The sequence below is a fragment of the Diplotaxodon limnothrissa genome, linkage group LG19 (genome assembly GCF_057381915.1).
Source record: "Diplotaxodon limnothrissa isolate DT_005_m linkage group LG19, D_limnothrissa_male_GT1.1, whole genome shotgun sequence".
Lineage (NCBI taxonomy): Eukaryota > Metazoa > Chordata > Actinopteri > Cichliformes > Cichlidae > Diplotaxodon > Diplotaxodon limnothrissa.
In genome coordinates this window covers 6,981,456-7,007,367 of record NC_140614.1, presented here as the reverse complement: position 1 = coordinate 7,007,367, position 25,912 = coordinate 6,981,456, and the positions used below count along the sequence as shown (strand labels likewise).

General features: G+C 41.4%; 1 protein-coding gene across 2 annotated transcripts in view; it reads left to right on the top strand.

The window, feature by feature from the left end:
* The first annotated feature begins 1,772 nt into the window (after positions 1 to 1,772).
* Positions 1,773 to 25,912, top strand: part of LOC146611617 (protein jagged-2-like) — a 51,393-nt gene continuing 27,253 nt past the window's right edge. For both annotated transcript variants that reach the window (XM_085343163.1, XM_085343162.1), the window contains exons 1-3: positions 1,773 to 2,089; positions 3,063 to 3,386; positions 19,604 to 19,661. In XM_085343163.1, the coding sequence (XP_085199289.1) occupies positions 2,018 to 2,089; positions 3,063 to 3,386; positions 19,604 to 19,661 (454 nt within the window). In that variant the 5' untranslated portion in view covers positions 1,773 to 2,017. The remainder of the gene's footprint in view (positions 2,090 to 3,062; positions 3,387 to 19,603; positions 19,662 to 25,912) is intronic.

Genomic DNA, 25,912 nt, shown 5'->3' with positions numbered 1-25,912 from the left:
GCATGGAGGTATATTCCCCCATTAGTCCAGGCTATCAAAATAAGTAGATTTAAGAAGAGGCTCCAGGCTCCATTGTACAGAGCACCATTGTGCTGAGAGGCTTGCAGGTGTCTTTTATGGTTTTTCCAAATTTCGAAATTTCCGTCAGTTCCAGAGAAAGTGCCATCATTTTGATTTAGCAACATGGTATGATTTCCAAATATATTACATTATCAGCAATCCAGTCATGTGTGTATGGCCCCCAGTGATTCTCCACCCTTTCAGGTGTATGAAAGAGCTCAGCCTGATGTGTAAATTCTCAGGCCTGTTGCTGTTGTAGACTGCGGTTACCAGGCATTTACTCCCTTTATATAAACTGGAATCTTTGTGTTTTCTGTTTCTATTTGTGTTTTTAATGCATGTCATCTTTTATTGTTTGTGGTTGTTTGTTTGTGTTTTTGTTACAGCAGATGGCCCCGCCCCTCCCTGAGCCTGGATCTGCCGGAGGTTTCTTCCTGTTAAAAGGGAGTTTTTCCTTCCCACTGTCACCAAGTGCTTGCTCTTAGGAGGTCGTCTGGTGATTGGGGTTTTCTCTGTATTATTGCTGGGTCTTTATCTTACAGTATATAGAGCCTGGTGGCAACTGGCGTTGTGAATTGGTGCTGTATGAATAAAACTGAACTGAAATTGTGATTGAAAAGTTTTCAAGCCATTCTTGCATGGATTCATCTCTAGAACTTTAAGCCATTTAAATAAATATATCTATCTATCTATCTATCTATCTATCTATCTATCTATCTATCTATCTATCTATCTATCTATCTATCTATCTATCTATCTATCTATATATATATATATATATATATACACACACACAGCGGCAGGTCCAGAAACATACAAGAAGCCCCAAATGGAACAAAGAAGAAAAGTACCCAGCAGGTAAACAGTAGGGACCAATGATGTGCAAAAAATTGACGGTTTTAATATTCTCAGCATACAATGTGCACAGATAATGGAGATTTGGAGCACCAAGATAACAATGCAGACATTTCTCTAGAATTAGTTTTTAAAAAAATATGAGATGGGACAGTGTGAAACTGTGGATGCAGAAAATGACACAAACAGTAGGTGGGATCCTCTTTCATCTTACACATTAAACTCTTCATGCTGCTTAAGGAGTTGCTTTAAGCCTGACATGCATTGACTGCATTGGCAGGAGTCATTTAGTGTAGGCACTCATGCAGCACGTCAGAAAACATAAGACAACAAAGGTGTAAATTTACAGTGCATCAGTCTCGGGAGTCAGTAGAGGGCGCTAACAGCCCTGTTTCCTCAGGCTGCAAGTCAGTGAGGAGCAGCTCGTGGCGCAAACAGCATGAACTGCGCTGTGCATGTCTTCACTGATTATTTATGGCTATCGTTTACAGCATGTGAATTATAAGAATAAAAGCAAAAGTTTCTCTGTACATTTTTTCTGTCACATTTTTATCGTGACAATTTCATATAGAGAAACATACAGAGAAACTTTTGTTTGAATTTTGTTTTAATTGATTTGATTTTTTGCTAAGAGCCTTAAAAATGCCCAATTCGAGGTAAAGTGTGAGAAAACGTCAATAATAAATCTATCAGCTGTCCTCCCTTTTTCCCGCCCCTCTCTTCATTGGCTCTCTACACCGACGTTCCACGCTAACGGGGCTGCGATTGGTCCGCTGGGCTGGCCGTCAAAGAGAGCTCCGGCTTTGGGCAGAGAGACGCACGCTGCTTCTAGTCCCTGCTGCTCAGTGCATCGAGCGGCGGAGGGAATTGGAGTTTGTGCGTCTTGTTGTGAGTCCGTGGACCAAACAGCAGCAGCACCAGTGCGCTTTTCCTCCTCCAGAGCCGCGGGCATCCCGGGGAGGAGCAGCAGCCGTGCATGTATTGGATAGAAGGAGGAAGAGGATTCTGCTTTTTTGCCTCATTCATTATTATTTTTTGACTCATTGAGACATCCATATTTTCGCTTTTCCCTAATGGTAACCAACACCGAGCAGCCGGAGACATGTGGACTAATCTGGGGAAACTGCAGCGCTTCTTCCTCTTAGTGTGTCTTCTCCTGACGCTGCGGGCTGAGGTGAGAACTTTATATCTTTCAGCTCCGAGGCAAATGATGATTTTGTTGCTCTGAAGTTCTGATTATTATTATTATTAATGCTGTTGTTGGGGGTTTGTTGTGTGTGGTTGCTTGTTTTTGTTTTTTTTGGGGGGGGGGGGGGGGGGGTTCTTGTGGGGGGCTCGGAATAAATTCCATTCTTAATTGAATTGCCTCCTGAATCATGTGTTCTGGAATTTCGGGAGACAAATTAGATTTGCCAAAATTCTCTGCTGTGTCATAATTGCGCGTGTAACAGCAGACATCCGCAAATTTGTTCTCATCCAGGCGCCGAATGACTGCCATCCGCACCGAGTGCGTTAATGCGCGCCCGCTCTTGAAAGTTTGGTTACTCTAAGAAAAAAAAAGATCGTTAAGTGTCTTCACATGTTAGCAGTGCACCCTCACCTGCACAGAGAATCCCTCTACTGCTGTTATCAGCAGCAAGCGCCTCTAAATCTTTTAATGGTTTGCTTGTCTTTTCACTTTAGGTGATTTTGACTTTTAACTCAGACTGGATGGGTTTTCAAGGTGGATGTGTTTGTAAAGCAGGACTGCAGACTGATCTGCAGAGTGAGCTAAACTGGGAATGCTAGGTCCCGAAGCTGAAACGTGCCAAAAATGTACAGTAGCGTCTGTGCAGAGTGACTGCGCTGCAAACACATGAGCCCAGGTCGTGTTTTCTCCCCACATCCACTTGTTTCCACCTGGAATGTCCGCGTGCAGTTTTGTGGAGAGCTTTCACTGAATCAGTGACATTTCTCGTAAGGGCGGCGATGGTTATTTAACCGAGGGTCATGCAACACTTTGTATACCTGCATGAATCACTGATAGAAACAATAAACTGACTAAATGTAAGGTTTAAATTACTATTATTATTATTTTAATTACCTGTTACAGAGAGATGCTGCTACCATCTTAGGCATTTTTTTTCACACTGCCTTGTTCTCCTCAGGTGTCTCGGGCCACCGGTTACTTCGAGCTGCAGTTGATTTCGGTGGAAAACCCCAAAGGTCTGCTAAACAACGGCGATTGTTGCGACGACGAGAAGAGCGCGGCGGAAGGCCACTGCGGCGAGGACGAGTGTGACACCTACTTAAGAGTGTGCTTAAAGGAATACCAAACGGAGGTCACGACTAATGGACCGTGCACCTACGGCACGGAAACTACACAGGTTATCGGTGGGAATACTTTTCAGTTCAAAGGCGGACAGAAAACGGGACAGAACCGGAACAACGATGTCGGGAAGATCAAGATTCCCTTCCAGTTCGCGTGGCCGGTAAGTGGACCTTGTTTGATGGAAATTTGCCACGTTTATGTGATAATTGCGCTTTTTAAATTTTTGTTTTGTTTTGGTTTTTTTTGCTGTAACATTCCGATTTCTCTTAAAAGAACGCGTAAAACACTATGTTCGTTGAAATGGCCATTTAGGACGCGCAGGTGGACGCAAGTTTACTAATATGTCATTTTATTTGCCAAAAATAAAATATAAATGTAAAATTGGATGCTGTCACGTATTGAGGCTAAACCCTGGCTCACGCAAAGTGCAGCGCGCATCAGTTTGGCACAGTTCTCTGCAACAAGTCGCTCCTTGTCTGAATCTCTGCTTGCCACTCATTCTATCCGAAGTTTTGGCAACTTTTGGACTCTTCACATCATCAGTGATTCAGTCAAGTCACGGGGTAGATCACGCTCTTCTCTGGGAACTTTGCAGGAAATGTCCACATGCTTCTGATAAAGCCAAAACCACCTGGTGAGCGCAGGACGCAAGACTTTTACGCATAGTGGTGGAGTGGTGTCTCAGTTCGATGAGATACCAAACAAGCTGCTGTTTGTGTGGCTTGTGTGTTTAAATGAAAGGAAAGGGGGGGGGGGGGGGTTATGTAAGGATTTTCAGTGCTGATTAAGAAGTGGCAGGTAACTTATTATCTAATCCAAACAGAATGGAGAGCCAATCAAAACCTGCCCCTGCTCCTTATTTGGAGGCACAGCGTGGGAAAGTGGATCAGAGCTGGCAATCAGAGTTTTGTTAAAAAAACAAAACACTGCTGTTACACCCACAGATCTGCATCAGGGAGGTTTACTGTTTGAAATGATGTTTTGGTGGAGTTTACAGGTTTTGTTCCCACAAAACAGCTGAGTGAGCTGTCCAAACAAGAGTCATCAGTCACTGTGAGACAATCTGGAGAAGAGGATCAAGGTTAAAATTGATCATCAGAGCATGAAGGCAGGGATAATCACACGATATTAAGGGAGGTGATTAGTCCAGTAATCAATTAGCCAAGGAAGGGAAAGTGATAAATCTTTTAATGATTGAGCAAACATTTATTTACATTCCCAATTCCTAACTATTTTATGATTTAGCACAGTTAGAAAAACTAATAAATAAACACTCAAAACAAATGCACAAAAAACGGTTGACTTCTTAGTGGAAACACTGGTAGATTCCTTTACTCAAAAAAAATCACTTTATAACATTTTTTTTCATTTTATTTTGTTAAAAATATCTCAGGTCTGACCCATGAAGTCATGGATAAATGATGATAGAGGGGCGTGATAGGGTGCTGGGATGTCCTGTGGCAGAGGACTTCTCTGGGTTCCCAGGTGTGCATCAGACTTATTCCACTGGGAAATGGGATCTGTAGTCTGTGTTTGATTTGAACTTTCTTTGGTTGTTCTGAGGAGTTTTTGAGGTGTGGCCCGGTGCACTGTCCTACAGGATGGAGCTGCTTTTCGGTGGGTGGCATCCACACAAGACCCAAGATTTTCCAGCAGAACATTTCATTGTAACAAAACGGTCAGCGGTAGAGCTGGGCGATAGAACGATAACGATATGTATCGCGATATAACTTTTACTCGATAGAGAAATTAAGCTATCGCGATAGACCTCGCCGCTCTTGTCCTCTTAAAAAAAAAAAAAAAAAAAAAGGTCAGCCAATCCAAATTAAGTAGCGCAGAGCCGAACCAATCACAGCCGCAGCGTCACGTCGCGTGACTTGTTACGTACAGCACAAGTGCCAAGCCGCACGTGTGTTTGTTTGGGAAGCAGCCAGCGGGTAATGGAGCCAGCGCGTAATGGAGGAAATGAGTGTGCCGACTAGAAAAATCAACCGAGCGTGACCGAAGAGAAAACAGATGATGGTTCCAATGCCGGAGAGATTGTCGAACGGAAGAGCCAAAGAAGTTCCGTAGTGTGAAGGTATTTCAGCTATTTCAAGTCTGACAAAAAACAGAGTAGCGTGCACTGTAAATTGTGCCGAAAGCAAGTCTGGAAATACAATAAACTGGTGCATGCGTCACACTGTGCGCCACGTTATTGTTTCGGTGAAATGAATTTCTACAATACTGTTAATTCTACTCTCTGCAGTGTTTAAATGCTTACATATACACACAGTTACTGTCCCTCCACACATATGACTCGGTTCTGCTTCTATGCCCCAGCTTTGTTTACTTTTTCCCACCGAGGCTTCTAGACTTCTGATTGGCCAACATTTCTGCACGGTTAGGAATCTAGCGCCACCTGCTGCTTTGGCATGTTCATAGCAGCGTTTTCTTTCATTTCTGCCTTTATGTGTGGACGGGATTATTTTTTAAAAAGAAAACGGAAAATCTCCGTTTTCAAAAATACCCGTGTACGTGTGGACGTAGCCTCAGTCTCTAACTGGAAGCGCTAATTCGTCATTCGGCTTTTGTCAGACTAAAGTAACTGTTAAAACTGTTTGAAAAGCTAAGCTATACAACAAGGAGAGATTGAGAATTTCCTTTTAGTTCTCAGTTTATTTGATATTGACAAAAGTTAGTCAGTTTTGTCTGTTCTTCTGTAAAACAAACTAAGATTTATTTTTAGAATTAATATTTTGTTTCTAAGTGGAATTGACAATTTAGTCTGTTTCGTTTGTTCTATTTTGAAACTTAAACGCTTTAGCGGCTGCCTTTTGTGTAGTTTGCAATATTTGCCTTTATTTATCTGAAAAAGTCTCATGTTCCTTAAGTACATCTACCCTGTTGAACTTATTATGAGAAATAAATATTTAAATCAAAACAAGCTGCTGATTATTTCACATTTTACTTGTGAGCAACAGCACATTTAAATCTTACAAATATAGTTATTTGGCTTATATCGTGATAGATATCGTTATCGACTGAAATGAAAAAAACATATCGTGATATGAAAAAATCTCATATCGCCCAGCTCTAGTCAGCGGTATCCGTTTCATCTGTCAGCAGATTACTGTTGCAGTTTTTCAGTGTACAACGGTGTACCTAATCTTTTTGATTTTTAAAAGATTTACGTTAATACATAGCTTTGAACTTTTAGGATCATGTGGTGGGTGTTTGGTAGAATTCAAAAATAATATTTTGCAAGAAAAAATAAAAACATGAAATTACTTTTATGAATGACTGTGTGTGTGTGTGTGTGTGTGTGTGTGTGGGTGGGGGGGGATGAGTCCCCGTGCATCTGTTCATGTCAAAATGTACATATCGGGTTCTTTGTGTGCTTGGGTTGGCAGCAAGACCTTCCCATTCATCACTCCCCATGGTCAGCTGTCAGCAGAGGGGAAGATGGAAGTAGTAAGTTGGGGCCTTGCAGGCAGATTCGGTTACCACTAAGTTGTGTGTGACACAGGCGGTGGATATCAGTGTCACCTTCTACTCAAACAAGTGAACATCCTCCGGTCAATCGGGGCTGGGGGATGCCTTTACCTCGCCGCCTCTCAGGTTCATGCTCTACCCATTATTGGGTCATTGTTTCACTCGTCATGTGTGGGGTTGCTGTTTTCTGCTATCTGACAGACAGCAGATAGAGGTGTGTGTGTGTGTGTGTGTGTGTGTGTGTGTGTGTGTGTGTGTGTGTGTGTGTGTGAGAGAGAGAGAGCAGCATAAAGAAGGAGGGTATCAGCATTCAGCAGCTTCTTCTGATGAGGATGTCAAAGTCGCAGCAGTTGAAGGCTTGTAAAACAAATAGTTAGAAATAAATAGCATTTCACATTTTAAAGCAGTGCTCCATAAAGTTAACAGTGTTGAGTGAGCTGGTTTTATATGTACAGCGTCATCATGTTGATTATTTGGGAGTAACTGATTAATCATGTAATGTAAGATAATTGAAAAAGAAAGAAAGAAAAGATGCCTGGAATCAAAAATGATGTCTTTGAGTGTCTTCTTTCTACCCGGCAACACTGTAAAATCCACAGACAGACATCATTTAAAATAATAATCAGGAGAGAAAAGCAGCTAAAAAGAAAAAGAGAGGCCATTGCATGTAACCGTTTGTGATATCCCAGATAATACCGACTCTAAGCAACTGTTTCTTTCAGCTTGAAAGTTATAAATATTCAGATTCCTGGTTAAAGACAGTTACAGCACGTGCACCACAACTTCAGTCATCTCAAACCTCCAGATCAGGAACACCTGAATGATTACTGTGTAAACTTTGGCCTTGTTTCCCAAATCTTGTCGGACACTTAGAAGTGATGGAAATGACTCAACCGGTGAGGAGAATAAACTAAATGATTATAGCAAAATGCTATGAATAAAATAGACATGACAGTCAACACAAAAGGGTTCAGACAGTCTTTATAGTGCATGTTTGAGGTTTGGTAACACAATAGTGAACTCAGAGGAGAGAAACAAAGTATTGATCCGATACCAATACCAGGGTTGGTATTGATATTGGTAAACCTTTTTGCAGCATCAATTTCATGGAACTACTGTCCTACCTTCTTCAGTCAGTTTTTGCAAAGTGATGAAAACTCTATTTCTAAAACATATTAATGTAGTTATGTAGCCTTTTCTCACCTGGGATTAGTTTTATTTTCGAGGAAAACTCTGTTTAAGATCCCAAATATGTGTCGTATGCGTGTAAAATTTGTTGTCAAAAGGATGAACACATGTATGAGGCTGTGGCCTGTAGCCTGTGGTGCTGCTATAGTAGACTCCATTGGCTGACCTCTGTATCTGGGCCACTGGTCCTGACATAAATTAGCTGCAAAAAAAGGACATTGTTCTGCCCTCTCTTCCTTTGCCAATCATTTCTCCTTCATTTTAACCCCTCTGGCTTTTGGGGCCTTCAATGACATGTTCTTTCATTAGAGAAGAGAGGGGGGGAGGGATTGGTCGATAGAATGAAGGAAGTAGTGATGATGGGGCAAAGGGAGGTAGAAGGGAAGAATGGGCCCCCTTTCAAAATTCTGAGGTTTTGCCACAAGGGAGGTGTATTTTTAGGATGCGGTCTTTTAAGATGTTGCTTTCTTTTAGTTGTTTTTTTTATAGTGACTGAAGCAAAAACAAACATTTACTTCTTCTCTTATTCCTTCTCTGCCGCTCCACTCGTACCCAAACCTTCCTCCGGCCCTCCATCTCCTTCTCCCTCTCTCCTTATGGGGGTATTTTTAGAGCTGCTGTCCTTCTCTCACCCCTCTGTGAGTAAATCAGGGATCTAGGGTGAGTACTCCTTCAGTTTCATAGCCTGCTTTTTTTCCCCCCCTCCTGCCTGCCCCATCTTTTGCCAGAATACCCCCTCCCCGCCCTCAGCCTGGTGGAGCTAAGGGACAGAGGTGGAACAGCTGTTGTTCAGAGACCTCCTGCTCCCCCTCCTCCTCCTCGGATAAATGTTTTAGCGAATTGCATTAGGAAAGCAGGCTATGATTACAGCACACGTCGTGTAAGATCACGTCTCTCGGAGGAGTATCAGTGAGCAATCACAAAGTGTAATGTTGGATGACAGCGAGTTGCTGCCTTCCTCGGTTGTGTCCTCGATGCTGCCACTGCCAGCGGTAGGCTCGTTTGGCTCATTTGCCGAGTGCGTCCTTGGCGCAGTCTCTGTCTCTTCCATCAGGGAGCTCTTTCCTGTTTGCTGATACTTTTATGGTTGATTAGGTTTGGGTATTGGTTAGGAGGATGTGAAGCCCAAAGGGACAGAGGTGTAGGGTTGGTCTGGTTAGGGAAGCTGAATGAAAAGACACATGATGCAAAAGCACATGAAGCTGACTACCTGGTGTTACAGGTGGGCAGTGTGGTCACAAAGCCAGAATTCTGGTGTCAGCTTACTGAAGTATTCTCCTTGCATTTCACGTTAACACAGTTTACAGGAGAGAAGGAATTTAGAAAGCTAGTGTCTGCTTTTTAAATAAAGTTTGATTGTATTTCTGAGTGATCATCATACGTATATAATTTTTAAAGAATATGGAGGTACATCTATGTTGAATGTAAGGATTATGCAGTTGTTTAGTTTGGCGCAGGCTGACGTAAATGACTGGTTTTTGGTGGAGAGAGTGTTTTGAAACTACACAGGAACTACAAAAAAGATGAAGTATTTAGAGTTAAGACTGGTTGCTCATTTCCTGGATTAAAATGCTTTTGAACAACATCCTGCAAAATTAGTTACTTGCATGCAACAGTTTGAACCAGCTTTATTGGCTGTGTCCACCAGAGTGCTAGTAAGCAGTTTTAGAAAGCAAGCTTTTAGTCATGGATGCAGATTTCAGAAAACGCAGCCGCTCACAAAATAGAAATGATAGTCTGCGGTCTCCAGCCTGCTGCTTCTCTTAGTTTGTGTTTAATAAGCCTAAAAGCCTGCAGCGTGATCATGGTGAGGCTCTGTTACGTGATGTTAACTGCACTCACAGTGGATCTGCTCATCTTTCCCACGCTGGTTTGATGTCAGATGACCTGTTTCTGGTCAGAGGCATGAAAATGTGTTGTTAGCTGCTCTGCCTGGTCAGCTGATTGATGCACATGCTGTGGATGGATTTGATTTTATGTGTGACTTGTGTGTCTGCGGGGGCGGGTTTGTGTTTCTGCACTTATTAGGCTGTGGTGATATAAATGGGTTTACATCATTAATTCAAACTTTTTAAAGTAAATACAAATTTTTTTTTAGCTTGCTACTTTCTAAAGCAAAACGTGAATAGAATTTAGTCACGATAAAACTACACAGAATGCTTTACATGGTTTGTAATTGACATTTCACATCATAAATAACACAGCAGGTTAATACTATTGCATTACAGTGTCGTATGTCTTTCTCCCTTCATCCTTGACCGGTTGCAGCAGATGGCCACTCCCTCTCTTAGCCTGGTTCTGCCAGAGATTTTCTTCCTGTTAAAATGCACTTTTTCCTTCCCACTGTCACCATGTGCTTGCTCAAAGGGGGTTGTTTGATTGTTGAGGTTTTGTCTGCATTAGTATAGCTTACAATATAAAGTGCCTTGATGCATTGAGGTGACTGATGTTGTGATTTGGTGCTCGGTCACACGGTCATATAAGTGACTTTCCAGCATTCTAATTGTGTTAAATTCATAACGTGTGTGTTTTGGTGAGGCAGACATGAAGTAGTATATGGATTATGAACACTGAGGTGAGCAGGGGTGATAAAAACAACATGTTAGAGGCATATACACACAGAGCAGCTTAATTTCCCACTCGACTCTCCAGTTTTGCTGACAGGGCTGATAGAGCGCAGTTAGATGTGGGTACAGGGAGAGACATTATGATGGGATGAAGAGGACATAAGGCGGGATGGAAAAGAGAAAGCGATTTTGTGTGATGGCCAAACCTTCCTTTGTTCCACTATTTATTTACCTCCCAAAATCTCCCATCAATCCCATGTTTATTTTATCCATCTCCCTCTTTCTCTCACAGGGTACCTACCAGGAGAACACCCTCCAACTACATATTGTGTTAGTTAAAAGGTTTTTGGCTTTGGTTAGTTTGTTTTGTTTTCAGGGTTCAGCGTTCACCTGAGGTTTGCTTTTTCTTTGTCCAAAAACAGACTGGGAAAGGATCATTGCATTATTTTATTTTTGTATTTGGCTCATTTAGGTTCATGCTGTGAACCAGCTGATGAACTAAAATGACACGGAGAGAAGTTTTGGAATTCTTTCATGCACAAGGTCAGCAATTCAACAAGCATAATCAAATCTTAATCCTCATCTTATAAGGATTTTTTTTTTAGTTGTTTGCAGGATTTTGTAGTTTATACTTACACTAGAGTGACACACTTGTTGGTAGATCTTCTTTTTTAGAGTTTACTCCAGTAAAGAGCACATGAAGTAGGAGTTAGACTTCCTGACACGACTGTCATTCTTTTTGTGGAAAAATGAAGCGAACGAAAGGAATAAACACACTAGAGTTCAAGTAAACCACTGCAAAGATATACAGCATGAACAAACCCTGACCTTACCCTTACTCGTCATTCGGCTGAAGTAATAAAACTGGAGAGAAACTCATAGAAATGGGCCTTTACACATCTTACTACAAGTCCCTCTTCGTCCTCTGTATCCCCCTGAAACGTGGATACTGTGCAGCCTGTTGTAACTGGCCTCTCCAGAGGGATTGGGTGAAGGTTCAGCAGGGTTTCTCAACTCATGTGGGACCCAAATCTCTGCCAATAATCTCTATTGCCCAACCTCCCCTTCATGGAGAAACCCGTGAAATACTCTCTGAAGCGCTATAATGTAACTAAACTTAATCTACCTTTCTCCTTTTCCATGTAAAGGATCAAAGTGTAAGGTTGTCATGTCTGATATTAGTCATTTAAAGCTGATCAAACAAAGCAAATGTTATTAACCCGGTATGCTTATAAGATTAACAGACATTTAAATGTGTTGTGTTTAACTTAAAGTCCCAGATCGAATCTATAAAAAGTGCCTGTGATGTCTTTGTCTTACATTGTAAGGCAACTTAAAACTGACGTTGTAAAGAAATGTGACATTTCTACTCCTATTGTACTTTATCAGACGTAGCTGGGCGTTAGAAGGTTACACCAAAGTTTTAGCCAGTTGGCCACATAGTGAAGCACGAGCGAGCATCAGTATGTGAGTGAGAAATGAGAGAAATGATGGATTAAGGGCCCTATTTATTCTACCTTCTTTTCCATCCTTCTCTGACTTTTGAGGTATTTTTTATTTGCTTCTCTTGTTTCTTGTCACTTTTTATTGATAGAGATGAAGCTCCACTCATCCACTTGTCCTGTAGCTTTTAGCAGCTCCACAAGCTTGTCGTCATCAGTGTAGTTTGCTTGAGAAATCTTGAAACTATAGATGCCCATTAGAACACTTTAAAAGGAGTTTAGTTCTTTTTAAATGCACTAAAATTAATCCTGTGTTGGCATAAATGTGCAACTCTGAACCCAACGTGCTCTCATACCACTTAAAGTTTATCTACCATTGAAGAAGTTCATTTAAAACAGCATTTAGACCTAACATTACCTAACTGCCCCCACCTTGTCCACATGTTAAAAAACATTATTTGTGTTTGCAGCAAAGGGCAGGTGGACCGTTTATTTGTCACATCTGTGCTAAGGTGGGCCACTATTGAAGGACTCGGTCAGGATTTTCCCATGGCGTGAATATCGCTTTCCCAGTGGAGCTGTGGAAATGAGGCCTGCTTTAACCTCTTTGTCACCGCACCTTTCAGCAGGAACAATGACTTTATACCTCAGCTATTGTCCCTGGATATTGAGTTAACAAGACAAGTGGAGAGAAGGCGAAACAGAGATCTAGGAGGACAGCTGTGTTGGGCAAATTGTCAGCATTAGAGCATCTGGAAGTGCTGAATATGCTATTCATAAATATATATTCAGCAAATGTGTCTTTGGACTCTGGGATGAAGTCAGGGTAGCACCTCCATACTGCTCATTATCACTTCTTTCACTTCTAGTCCTCATTATTATTAATCCTACTGTACGTATCAGAGGTATTACTGTAAGTCTCGGCAATTTCCAACTTTCAAACTGCAGGTGGAGATTAAAGGAAATGAAAAAAGATCAGTGAATTCTTTGTTAAATCAGTTTGTGGTTTAGTATGTAAATGTCAGAACATGAAAAAATGAGTTGCAGGTATTTCCAGTTGTGTGTCTTGTGTAAACAGAAAGGGAATAACTCAGACTTACAAAGCTAGGATTTATATCATACGTCAGCTTATCTTTAGAGGGCTGATAAAGAAAGTAAAAAGAACTGAAAAAAATATTGTTCTTGCCACAGGCTGCTTGATCACAGTTGGTTAAACACACAGGTCAGTTGAAATTGGCTGGCTAACTGGCCGGGTCGCAGCCCCAGGTGTGTGTGCCTGTGCTGAGTCGGGAGTTTTCCCCTCATAGCCAAGAGGTTTGCTGTGAGTATGATTCAAGGGGAAATAGTGTATTGTTTATTTGCAGTTTTTACATTAGAATCAGTTCAGTTGTTCTGACATAGTTTTGAGAGATCTTGCAGACAACAAAGTTACGATAATAAACATTGTTCTTGACTGCCTCACTGGCTGTTTTTGTGCACACCTGGATGTTTTGGTCTATGTCTTTGGATGACTTTTATGCAGTTCCAGTTCAGTTTCCTGAACAATCTTTGAACAGTATAGCTTTCACCAGACTAGCATCGTTTAACTGGGTATTAACTGCTGCACATGGCCACTGGACATTGTGAATTATGATTCTGTATGGTGGACATTTGTGTTGAGATTTCAGCCTTTGTTTCAGATTTGTCACCTAACAACAAGCTGCGAGACCTCATGTTGGAGAAGCTATAGCATACAAGCATTTGGCATCATTAAATGTGATTAAGGAGTCATCATATAATTAACAAATTGTCTGTCCATCAGCAAAGTAAACTCATCTTTCCAGCTTTTCTTCACGCTGTATGGATACATGTGTGCCGTTTCTTTTCTCTCTGTATCTGATATTACAATATTTGTATAAAATTCAACTTTTCTCAAGCTGTTCTTGTTTGTCTTCGACGTGTTAGCTTAGCTTTGCTCTGAAAATAGCCTGCTGCCACTTACACATCTAGAACTGCACATTACCCAAGGAACCCACCACAGTACCTACACACTTATATTTCGCTTCAGCTCACTTCGGAAATCAGTAGGTTGTAATAAATAAAAAAATAAGTAAACCCAGTGGATTTGTTCAGTGAGCCACTGTGGACTTTTACGGCCATGGTTGGTCTGAATTTGGCTCTCTCTCTCTGGTCTTTTCCAGCACTTCACTGAGTTTACAAATCAAATCAGTAGCTTCAGCCAAGCATTTGAGCTAATCACAGACACACTCCTTACAATAAATCAGTGCAAAGTTTGGAGAATCTGCACAATTGAAATTTCACTCATACTCACTCTACAGACTGCATCCAGACTCGGATGCACAGATACCTATTGTGCGTATAACCTTACTGTAGAGGTATGATTAGAGAAAGTCACATTTCTTTCTTAGTTATATCACTTAGGACTAACTAATGGATTTAAGGTGGTATTTTCTCCCTCAGACATACGTGCTATTGATTCAGTATGAAAGGCAAATTCACAGAATTCCTCTCTGTTGCCGGAGGAGGCGGCGTGACCTGGAGCGACAGAAATAGCTTTTCACGCGTTTGGTGTGGGAAAAGTGAATTGGGTCATTTCACCATTCTGCAGCTCCAGTATAAAGACCTGATTAGATTAGCTTTGATTAGATTTGCTGTCTGAACGAGGCCTCCTCGGGGAGGGTTGGCACATTGAGGCCTCCTTAGAGAGAAGAGGTGGTAGTGGGTGGAGGGGTGCTGGGCTCGTTCTGTTAATAACGTGCTAAATTAACCATCCGAGCCCCTCTCTGCCGGGAGCAACATGTTTTATTCATGTCAATAGACTAACAGGTGTGACGTGACAGGTGTTGCTGCTGCTTTTATTTTTTTTCTTCTTCCTCAGATCACAACTCTGGAAAAGTTGTTAATTGGGTCTCTGGATTTTTTTTTACTCCTTTTGCCGTGAACAATTCCTGGCTGTTGTGAGTTTCAGTTCAAAGAACATTCCTCGTCATTATGCTCCACCTGTGACTGTGGAAGTTTTTCAAAAATTGTTGTTGCACATCTTTTATGCAACATCCTTGTGGTATTAATTTTACATTACTGCACTCTGCTTTTAATTTATTTGACTGTTCACACATGGAGGCTTTTGACATTTGTTTTTAGCTCCTGAGTTCTTCTGAAGGGTTTGTGCTGTGATTTTCTTTCTTTCTTTCTTTCTTTCTTTCTTTCTTTCTTTCTTTCTTTCTTTCTTTCTTTCTCTAATCCTTTATAAGGATTTCCAAAATTAAAGTGGAAGTAAATTAAATGATTGTTAGAGGTGCCCACTGGAGCCAAAATGGTCGTTAGTTGTAATTGTTAGTTTCAGCTGTTCAGTTTGCTGCCTCCAAATGAATCCCCTGAGGTATTACTGAATAAGAATGCATCCTTCAGTTCAGTTGTTCTATTATATTTTATTTATTTAGTGCCAAATCACTACAACAGTCACCTCATGGGACTTTACAGGTAATAATACAGAGAAACCCCATCAATCAGGTGGCTCCCTTTGGGCGAGCACTTGGCGACTGTGGGAAGGAAAAACTCCCTCTTAACAGGAAGAGACCTCTGGACGAACCAGGCTCAGGGAGGGGCATGAGGCGAGGGAGACAAGACAAGGTGGTAACATACATTTTTAATTATGCTGCATTTATGTAAGCTCAAATATACTCTATATACTCTAACTATATGAAGTTACACTCAGAACCTGACATAAAGCACAGAAACCAATACAGCAAACGAACCATGGAATTATGGTGATTAGAGATTTTGTTGACACACCCACCTTTTGCAGTATTTTGTTTTCAAGTAGCTGCCAATCAGAAAAAGTTGGCTTAAAAAGAGGAGAAGGAAGCTAAAACATCTTGTTTCAGATATACGCAGTGAGAAAAATACAGCTTATTTGATTATTGCTGTGAATAATGCAAACCTACTCTAGTACTATTAGGAGTTCTTAACAGTGAATGATCTTCTGGCCTTAGTTTTATAGTACTGGCACCACTTCATCTGCACAATAGCTTCTCTTATGGCTTGTAGTGCAGTTTAATTTGTTCCAACAATATTACACACACTGCTGAGTGCGTTCAGAGGGTTCTCCAAAAGACTCAGATTGAGACTGCGCTGTTGTAGACTGCATATTTTTTTCAGTTTACTCCCTGAATCAGTTTTATAAAAAGTTGGAATTCCCTTCTGGGAATGGAAAAGTAAAATCAGGGTGACTTCGATTATCCAAGCGAGAACTCCAAGTTTTCTAGTGGCTGCAGTTCAGTGGAAGAAAGCTTGTTAGTGCGTATGATACACATAATTTGCAGCGTGTCGAGCAGCTCCAGACTGTACAGTTTATTCTCAGCAGAGTTGTGTGTCGCTGGCGGCTGTTCCTGCCGTGGTGAGGCAGTAATTTATTCATTGAACAGGTGAAGGCGGTGAGGAGTGGGCTGGTTTCTCCTCGCCTAATGAAAACTCAAATCCCTCTGACTCCTGTAAATTGGTTAGGAGGTGTCAAGTGTCTCCCAACGCACCCTTACACTCCCTTCCTCCCCTCCCAAGCCTCATGTCTCTCTCTCTCACACACACACACACACACGCACAGACACAAACACACAGATAAGGTTGTCTCGCTGCAGACTGCAGGGACGTGACACTTTGATCTTCAAGCTCCTGGCCTTCGGTGACACACATAGCCTCCTGCTTTAGTCTATGACAAACACTCTTATACAGAAACACACATGCACTCATGTCAAGGTGCTCTGAGGTTCGGAGAAAACCCCATCTGTCTGGAAGTCAGTGGCTGTGACATTTAAAATTGATTACAAGGGGAAAATTGATTATGATAATGTCCACTTGTGTTCACTCAGAGTAGAATTGTGGCTTCTCACGCGCTCGTAAATCACTACTGTGTCATCTAACGAACCGAAGAAGAAGAAGCTGGTATGATCTGGACACTTTGTGCTCAGATTGTCCTCAGAATGATGCCATAGTTTGGGGATTATTAGTACTGGAACAACTCTGAGCAATTATAAGATTATGTGCTAGCAAACACTTCAGCATTGAAAAACCAATGGCTGAATATCTTTTCTCAACATTTAATCTTGTTAAAATAAATTGTAAAAATAAATTTGCGCTGGTGTTGAAGACTTTACCTCTTTTACAATCCTTCTTGTTTTTTAATATTTGAGCCCAGAGAGGCGATGGTTACGTATAGACTCTATACAACATGTCTCATTCATCCATTCACACTGTGACTGCTTATATTACTGCTGCAGTCTTTATCTCGCAGGGTAGAATAGCTCATCCTCTTCCAAACGATTGTAGTAATAGCTGCATTGCAAAATAAAAGTTGGGAAAACTGTAGCGGCTTTCTGTCCCTTGTGGTGATGCTGTAACACATGCCTACACTCACAGAGGGAGTGTAAAGAGCCTGTAAGAAAATGCTCCTGTGAATGCCTCTGGCTCTCTCTGGAAGTTCTGTGACATTACGTAGACACCTTGCGGCTACGAAACCTCTTTGTTTAATGTCATTTCCACTTTCCCACATTTGATTGCGTTGCTAATTTGGCAGGCATGCCTGAGATCGCTCCAACTTTCAGATTTAGGATTGGTAAAGTAGGCGCATTCATTGAATTAAGATGAGAGGTAAAGAGATGGGAGGTAAAGACAGGAGCTTTACCTTTCATGTACCCAGGATTTTAACATCAGATACAGCAGTTTTTACGTTAATCAGTTCGTGATGTGTAGAGTAAAAAGATGAAAATGTCTACCTGGTGCTGGGGTGATTACTTCAAAAATGTAATGGGTGAAGAAAAAAGGGGGAAAAAAGCGTAATTTAAAAAAATATATATAGTCACATTTCATTTCTAGAATAATCAAAAAAATCAGTTCTCCTTATATAATGCCAATTCACTGCAATTATTTTGTTTCTTCCCTTTAATTAGTCGACAGACTTTACTTGAATAGAGCTCCATGAGACTAAAGAAACAGTGACACTCGTTTAGTGTACTAGTTGAGCATAAAACAACTTATCCACAAAACTGAACATGAATTTTTGATTCGTTTTCAAGTACGTCATTAATCATTTAGTCACACTCTATTTGCCACGAAGCATTCGATTCTGGACTTGTTTTCACGACTTTTCTCAGCTACCCACCCAAAGAGCTTCACACCACGCAATTACGTTTAAAGCACCACCGAGCACCTGAGCGCTCTACCTCACCCCATGTCTTTTGCGCTTCGTCTTTAATCTCTCCTAGCGCCACTTTGTAACCTCCCTTGTAATCTTCCCTGCAGCCTTCAGTCACTCTGAGTCAGACTTGGGTCATGGGAACTCACAGCTGCTTGCTTGGCCCCATGCAGATGACAGACAGCGAGCTCCATCTCGGTTTGTTTGCTGATGCACGTGAAAAAAAAGGGAGAGGGGGGAAAAATAGCCCTGCACCTGAAACAATCCACAGTTTGAGTTTGTTGCTGTGGGACAGTGGAGTCCATCTCTTCAGGAAAGTAGGGCACAGTGTGCAGGCATGCTGGGCTTTCACACGCATTATACACATAAACCTGCAGTTTAGCACTCAGCAGATTGTGACATTTACTGTATCTGGTATTATTTAACACAGAAATCCAAATTTAATCCTCATTTCTGTGGATGACAGACAATCCAAAGAAAGGCATAGTAACCATCCTGAACATGCAAACCCAAACAACAGATGGAGGCAAACGCTCGGTCACCTCTAGTCTTCAGCTGGGATCTCGGCTTTACCAAAAGTGACTGGGAAGATGATCTTAGTACTCTAGCAGGGGTGTATAATCTAAGTAGCTCAATACTACTATTATACTTAGACCACATGCATCAAAGACTCTTGGTCACCACTGTTCCTTCTTTGGACCACTTGTGATAAATACTAACCACTGGGGACCAGGAACACACCACAAGAGCTACAGTTTTGGAGCAATCATCTAGCCTTTGGAATTTGGCCCTCGTCAGACTGAAATCCCTAGGCTTGCCCGTTTTTCCCACTTCTAACACATCAACCACTACAGGTGCCATGATGATAAGTGTTATTCACTTCACCTGTCAGTACTCATAATGTTATGCCTGATCGGTGTATGCGTACCTAGACATTTAAAACAAGTTGGAACACAGTTTCCTGTGGGGGATTTCAGTGGAGAAGGCAAGAAAATTATATTTCCCCATTGGAGATCAATATAGTCTATTTAACCGCCTTTTGGCAAGTCATCAAAAACCTGCCAGCTCTGGGGGTGCTGACCTTCCAGAGAATCCGGAAAAAAAGAGAGAAAAATATAAAGAATGTAATTAGGAGAATGTCTATCTGACTGAACTTGAAAGGATCATATGGAAACTGTGTGTTGCTACTTTCCAGGTGAATGCTTTCTTTTTTGAATGATCAGGTTGCTGCCCTTTTTAACTAGCCCTGGTTACACGGAAGGTAATCAGTGACAGCAGTGTGGGAACAAAACAAATTTTCCCACCGCTTCTCACCTTCTGTGCCAAATATGTGTGTGTGCCAGTTTCTGAAAGCAGTCTTCCGTGTCTGTTCGTATCTGGGTTTCTGTGTAAACTCACTGTCGTGTGCCATGTCTACATCATGAACTGGGCACGAGTCTGAGCAGAAAAGTTGATTGTGATGTTTCCGTATTAGTGCACCCCGTGATGACCTCTGTCTCTCCTCCTCTCTGTGTTTCAGCGAGCGTTCACTGTGATAGTGGAGGCGTGGGACAGGGACAACGGCACACACAGCAATGGTAAGGTCCACCTTTCAGTGTTCTTTCCATCGTTTCCATCTATCTCAATGATGAGAGAGTGACATTTAGGCTTTTTTAAATCTTTAAATAATCAAGAAAATAAATTATTATCAGCTGACTTCTTTTTGTTTGGATGGTTCAAGGGGCATAAATGCATAAATGCACAGTTCATTTATGATAAACTCACTGAACATTGTCAAGACATCAGCACAGACAGTGTGAACTGGAAAGATCAAATCTACTTGTGAAGCTTCTAACCGACCTGCCTGCCAGCACCAGATTTCTTTAGTACACAGCTGTATCCTGTTTACACACTTCTGGTCTCAGTTCTGTTTGGCTTTGTTTTCCAGCACCATAGTGAGGAAGGTTAATTGAAGGATGCAATCTACGTTAGGAGGCAACGCTTCGTTAGCGTTGTTGGCTTTATTTTCCCGGAGTTGATTCAGGACCCGGTTCATTTAGTGCCAGGGTTCTCAAGGTGTGTCATGTGGGTCGATGACGGCTCTGGGGAGCTGCTGTACATTTCATCCATCCACAAGGGAGCTTTTCTTCTCATTTTTCAGCTTCTTGTTCTAGCTATAAAAATCTTCTTAATATTCACAGCTGGTGTCAAGGAATAAAGAAAAAATGCAATAAAATGCTTATAAACCTTACAAAAAAATGGCTGTTCCTAACATAAACCACCGTCACACAAACAGATGCATTAGAACAATTAAAGATGATGTGTCACTCTAAATTTGAAGTTCATTATTAAATCTTGAGAACCCTTGATTCAGTGGCTTTAGCTTCATTTTTGTTCCACGCGTGCAGGAACAGACGCAGTGAGGAGAAAACTCCTTGAGTGAACCATTCAGCTGAAATTCAGTCCAATTTTATTTATATGAGATCAGGAGTGTAGCTGAAGGGAGGCCTGAGTAGCACCACTCCTTTCCCTATTTTCTGGGTGTTGTCAGCCCGTATCCAGACTGTATTTTGTTAGCTACATACGTGATGTTTTTATGCCACAGGAACAGCTCCTTACTCAATACATTAACTTTGTGTTAACTCATGATGGAAGCATTTATAGGTTTTCCCATAGTTAAGCCAAGATTTTACAATGTTAACCAAACAAACAAACACTTAGTGATAGTGGGGAGGAAAAAAAGCTCAAGACGAGTCAGGTCACACAGCCATCAGATGAGACATGAATAGCTGTGCAGACAGTAATGACAGTAAACACTTAGCAGGTCGGTGAGCCAGTAAGTGCAGATCAGACATAAATGCAGAAAAGGAAGAAAGTGAGCAAACCTCGGGCCAGAGAAGATGTAAACTTAATGGGATGCAATACTAGCATATGGATATGGATGCATAGCTTTAAAAGAGAGGAGGTGCTCGTCCATAATGTGAGGATTCCCAAACAGCTTTGGCTTTGTTTGCATCTAATATTGAAGGTAAAATGACCTTTTCACATTAATTTAAATGAAGATGACTGCTAAGATAAGATAAGATAAGATAGAACTTTATTAATCCCTCGGGTGGGTTCCTCTGGGAAATTCGACTTCCAAAAAGCACAGCAACGACCGAAGTTACAGTTACAGAATTGTTATATATATATACACACACACACACACACACACACACACACACACACACACACACACACACACACACACACACATATATATAAATACAGAGACAAATATAAATAAAATATACAAAGGGGATAAATAGAATAAATAGGAATAAAAAATAAAAAATACAAGTGAATTGCACATTTCAAGTATTGAGTCTATTGCACTGTTGACTATTTACAAAAAGTATTGCACAAGGTATTGCACAGTGAGGTGAAGAGGCACTACAGCTTAGTTGTTCCCCCCTCCTTTGTCCTCCTGTTTCCCCTCCCTCTCCCCTCCAGAGAGGAGTTAAACAGTCTGATGGCGTGTGGGACAAAGGAGTTTTTAAGTCTGTTAGTTCTTGTCTTGGGGAGAAGCAACCTGTCACTGAACAGACTCTTCTGCTATGATCAACCACACACGTACACACAAACTGTGTTACTCTACCCTTCTCGGGGTCACCCAGGCTGTTTATGCCTCTCCTCTATATTAAGTCTGTGAGAGCATTGCCTCGTTAAGCCATTAATTGCAGACCCCCACCCCCACTTTTCGCTACCTCCTAATTAGCATCCTGGCAGCTGTCTGGCTACTGCACGCCACTTTGTTATCACTGTGACAGGCTGCTATGGCTCAGCGTGGACGGTGATTCGAGTACTTTTTAGCTTGCTAGATGTGATGGTGCAGCGGCAGGAGGGGGGTGCTTTACTTATCCCGGGAGGGGAGGCGTGTATTCTAAGGTAGTGACAGGCAGTCAGGCATGCAGGAGGTGCTGATGTGTCGACCGCCGTGTCTTGTCTTGCAGAGTTGGTCTGAGTCTCATTGCATGATCATAGGTTTCAGTCCTGAATCTGTCAGTTAGTCTGTCAGCAGTCGAGGGTCCTGTCAAGAGAGAAAGCTTACAGTTTGGGCTTAATTATAGGTCAAACTGGACAAACTAAAAATAGATATTTAATGATATAATGAGAAGCCACAAACAAGTGTCTTTCCAAAGCTGTTTGGGGATTAAGTGTTGACTTCTCAGTGTATCTGCCTACTTTCGCTTGTCTTTTCTGCCTCCGTTTTGGGATTTCCTACATTTTCGCGACGCACGTCAGAGAGCAGGCCCAAACCTGCAGCATCCTGCTGTGTGTGTGTGTGAGAGTGGAGCAGGTGGAGCAAACATTAGTGATAGTGTAGCATAATTATAGAGAAGGAGAAAGTTCTCATGTGCCCAGGCGTGCACAAGAATAGGAATCTACGTAGGGATGTCCCAATCAAGTTGAGCTTTGCCCAGGAGCCCAGAAATGAATGCTTTGAATATCTTCCAACCCAAACCCTGTTTACTCTGTACTGTATTTTTTTTTTTCATGTGTAAAGCAGTTGCATCGTCCTTGGAGTTTGGTTAGGGATCTGCTGGGGTGGTGAAATCTGAGCATGATTTAGGCTGTCCCTCTTCATTTCCAGCCTCAACAAACTGCTAAGTTTAAGTACAGGGACTGAGGTCGCCCTTCCAATGAGTGGACAACCTCCTGAGCCACAGCCAGCCCTAGTCATGCGGGTTGGCCAGAGAGGTGGCCAGACTTCAGTCTGTAGTGGCCATTGTGTAATAAACAGTGGTTTGATTAATTAATCTACTGGTTCTTTTTCAGATTTGGTCTGTGGAATTTTTGTAAATGGTCTAAAATCTTATAAAAGCTTTTATTATTATACATTTTTTATTACTTTTATTTTACAGTTCATTAAACAGCAAGCATAGTCAATTACTTTATTATTTTCTGCTACTTATATCATTATGAATTGATTATTTTTAGACTGATGATCATAAAAAAAAATCCAAATTCAAACCACAAACTCTGGTTGCTTTCGTACAGAGTCTTCGATGGTAAGTCCACTGTCATGACTCACAGTCAGGGGATAATTAACATGGCTTACCTTTGTTTAATTCAGAGTAATGAGAGAAGTATTGCTCTTTTCCCAAAATATCTAACACTTTATCAGCAGCTCATCACTTAAACAACAACATTAAAGTGTGACGTGTCTCAATGTGTCGATTTTTCCTCTCAACTTCTGGTAAATATTCTGAGAGCATACGAGGGGAGTTTCCTCGCCTGCGTTTCAGTGTATGCATGAACAGGCCTGGGCTGCAGGTTGCAGAGGCCTCAGGAAAAAGAAGGCCTCGCAAAGGTTGTTTATGTTTCAGGAAGCCCCCCCCCCCCCGCCTGTTTCAGAGCAAAACAGAAAAGCCTTGGGAAAAGAGGGCTGAGATGTTATTGAGCATCAGAGCTGGTGCATTGTTGGTGTATTGGGGAAGAATTATGAATTATGCATGTCAGACTGATTGGATGGTAGTATGAATGATGCTAAAACACTGGTAGCATTCTCTAGAGATAAGCTCAGCTTTGGTCCTAAAAGTATTAAAAATACATCAGCCAGCTGCACGTCTGGAATGGAGATGATGGTGGTTTTTTGAGGTTCCCCTTTAAATCTTGAATGTAATGGAAACCTGCAGAGGTCTCTGCACGTATAGTGATGATTTCAACTTTAAAAAATGGATGATTTGCTTCTTCACTGATGGGAAATATCAGTGAGTCTTTTGCTAAGTTGTGCCAAACTATTAACTGTCATCGAATAATTTATGATAAAGTTTTGGCAATCAAAGGAAGGAGTTGATTTAGTGCATTTTTTGCCCTTTAATTTGCCATTTAACTCAGATCTGTCTGTAGTGCCAAGCAGGTGACAACAAATCCTCAGATGAGAGGACTGCTCCATTAATATTTATGGGAAAAAAACAGGTTTATTACAGTTGCCTTAAGAAGGTAGGGAGATGACAAATGGCTGTAAACGTTAGGTGGTACACCTGGAGGAAGATGGTTCACAAAGGAAAGTAACTCCTTGCCAACCAGTTAGCTCGTGGTTTCACTGGAGAATGTAAGAGTCACGTCACTCAGCTGGCATTCTTTCTCGGTGTTCTGTTTGTTGGTGTCTTTAAGCAAGAAAGAAAAGTTGGGACAGACATTGCAGAACTTTTCTGATTCTGATTTTTGTTATCAGCTCAGCTGTAGTCACAACCCCGTGTCTTATTCAGACAATTGGTTTGGAGAAATTGTGAGGAAACAGGTGTAGATTTTGCAGACTCAAACAAAAAACAGTAACAACAACTTCTGCAAAATGCTAGATGTCAGGTAGAGAAAGAGGTCAAAGTTCAAAGACCCCCAGCCCCTCTTAAAGCTCTCCTGTCCCATGAACTGTGTCGCACATTGCCTGACAACTGAAACTGTTGGACAAAGCCATCACTCTACATTTTTAAAATTAATTCCTCTCTTTGAAAGCAAAGACAATCGTGCTGCTCTTGACATGATCAGCTGCTCGGATCTGAAGCCCCTCGTTGTTTATATAAGCTGGTTTTTAAATGGCCTTCCCTCGCCTGCTCTCCCTAGTAACAACGGCCCCTCTTAGTGTGTCTCCTCCACTACAGAGGGAGCTCATGATTGGTCTATATTTTTATATCTAATTGCTGGAGATGAACAGCAGTGAGTGAGTGCCTGGGTGTTTCAGGTGGTGGGTGTGGGACTGAAATCTGTGGCAGTGTGTTAACTCACAGTGAGCCTCAGTAAATCAGGACAGTGTGAAAATGGATTCTAGGTCTTTTAGCTTTTCAGTCATTTTTCTACACTGTCTAACTTAGGAAGTTGAGCTATTGTAGGGTAAATGTTGTTCACAAATATATTTAAGGTATTATATTACCATAACTATTGACCATAAATATTTTTTAAAAAGTTATTTTATAAACACAACTTCACAGTCTTATTCTTCTGCCATGACTAAAGAGGTGTGAAAAGTGGCTAAATCCAGTAATGTAAAGGTGGACATGCCTTCCTGCTGTAATCTAAAGTCAGTATGGGAATGCTTTAAATGTGCATTACTTTTAAAGGCCAGCAGGGGGTGTCACCTTTGCTGCCTCTGATTGTAAGTTAAAACTATGAGAAAATTACCCCACTGCTCACTCGATGTGTGACCTGAGTAAACACTCCCCTGATGAGTTTATGGTCTCAGTCTTTAGTCTCGGAGCTTATTTATTGCAACACAATGTTCCTTTTTGTAAATAATGTCACATATAGGCTAAAAGGGGTTTCTCAGCTCAGATCTACCCATGACTCATCACAACTTAAAAAAAAATACATTGCATTCTAAGCTAGCAACAATGACATGAACTGAGCGTGAGTTTCAAGAGTGTCTGACACTTGAGCTGAGACAGCTTAGATGACTATATAGATCTCGAAACATGTATAAAAAAAAGCCAACCACATCCCTATTCCAAAAAGGAAAACTCAATGCTTACTTACTGAATGAAAATCTGAATCAAACGTTAAGGTGTAGTCCTATCTCTGGGGCTTTTTGTTTTTTGCATAGATAATTTGCATTTTGGAAGGAAAAGTTTTGCTAAACTAAAGGCAACCCAAGTTATAATGGAAACATATCATTAATAGCATTGTCAGCATTTAGCTTATGAGCCAGGAGAGAAAAACGAGTCTTTCAGTCCATCTCCACCTTGTCACTCTCTAAAAACATGAGAATGCAGAGAAGCCTGCTGGGTCGTGGTGCTTCTGTTCCTTGAGAACGAGCTAAAGGGCCTTTCCTATGTCGCCCTTCCTTGCCTGTTCCCCGTCTCTTATTATTTCC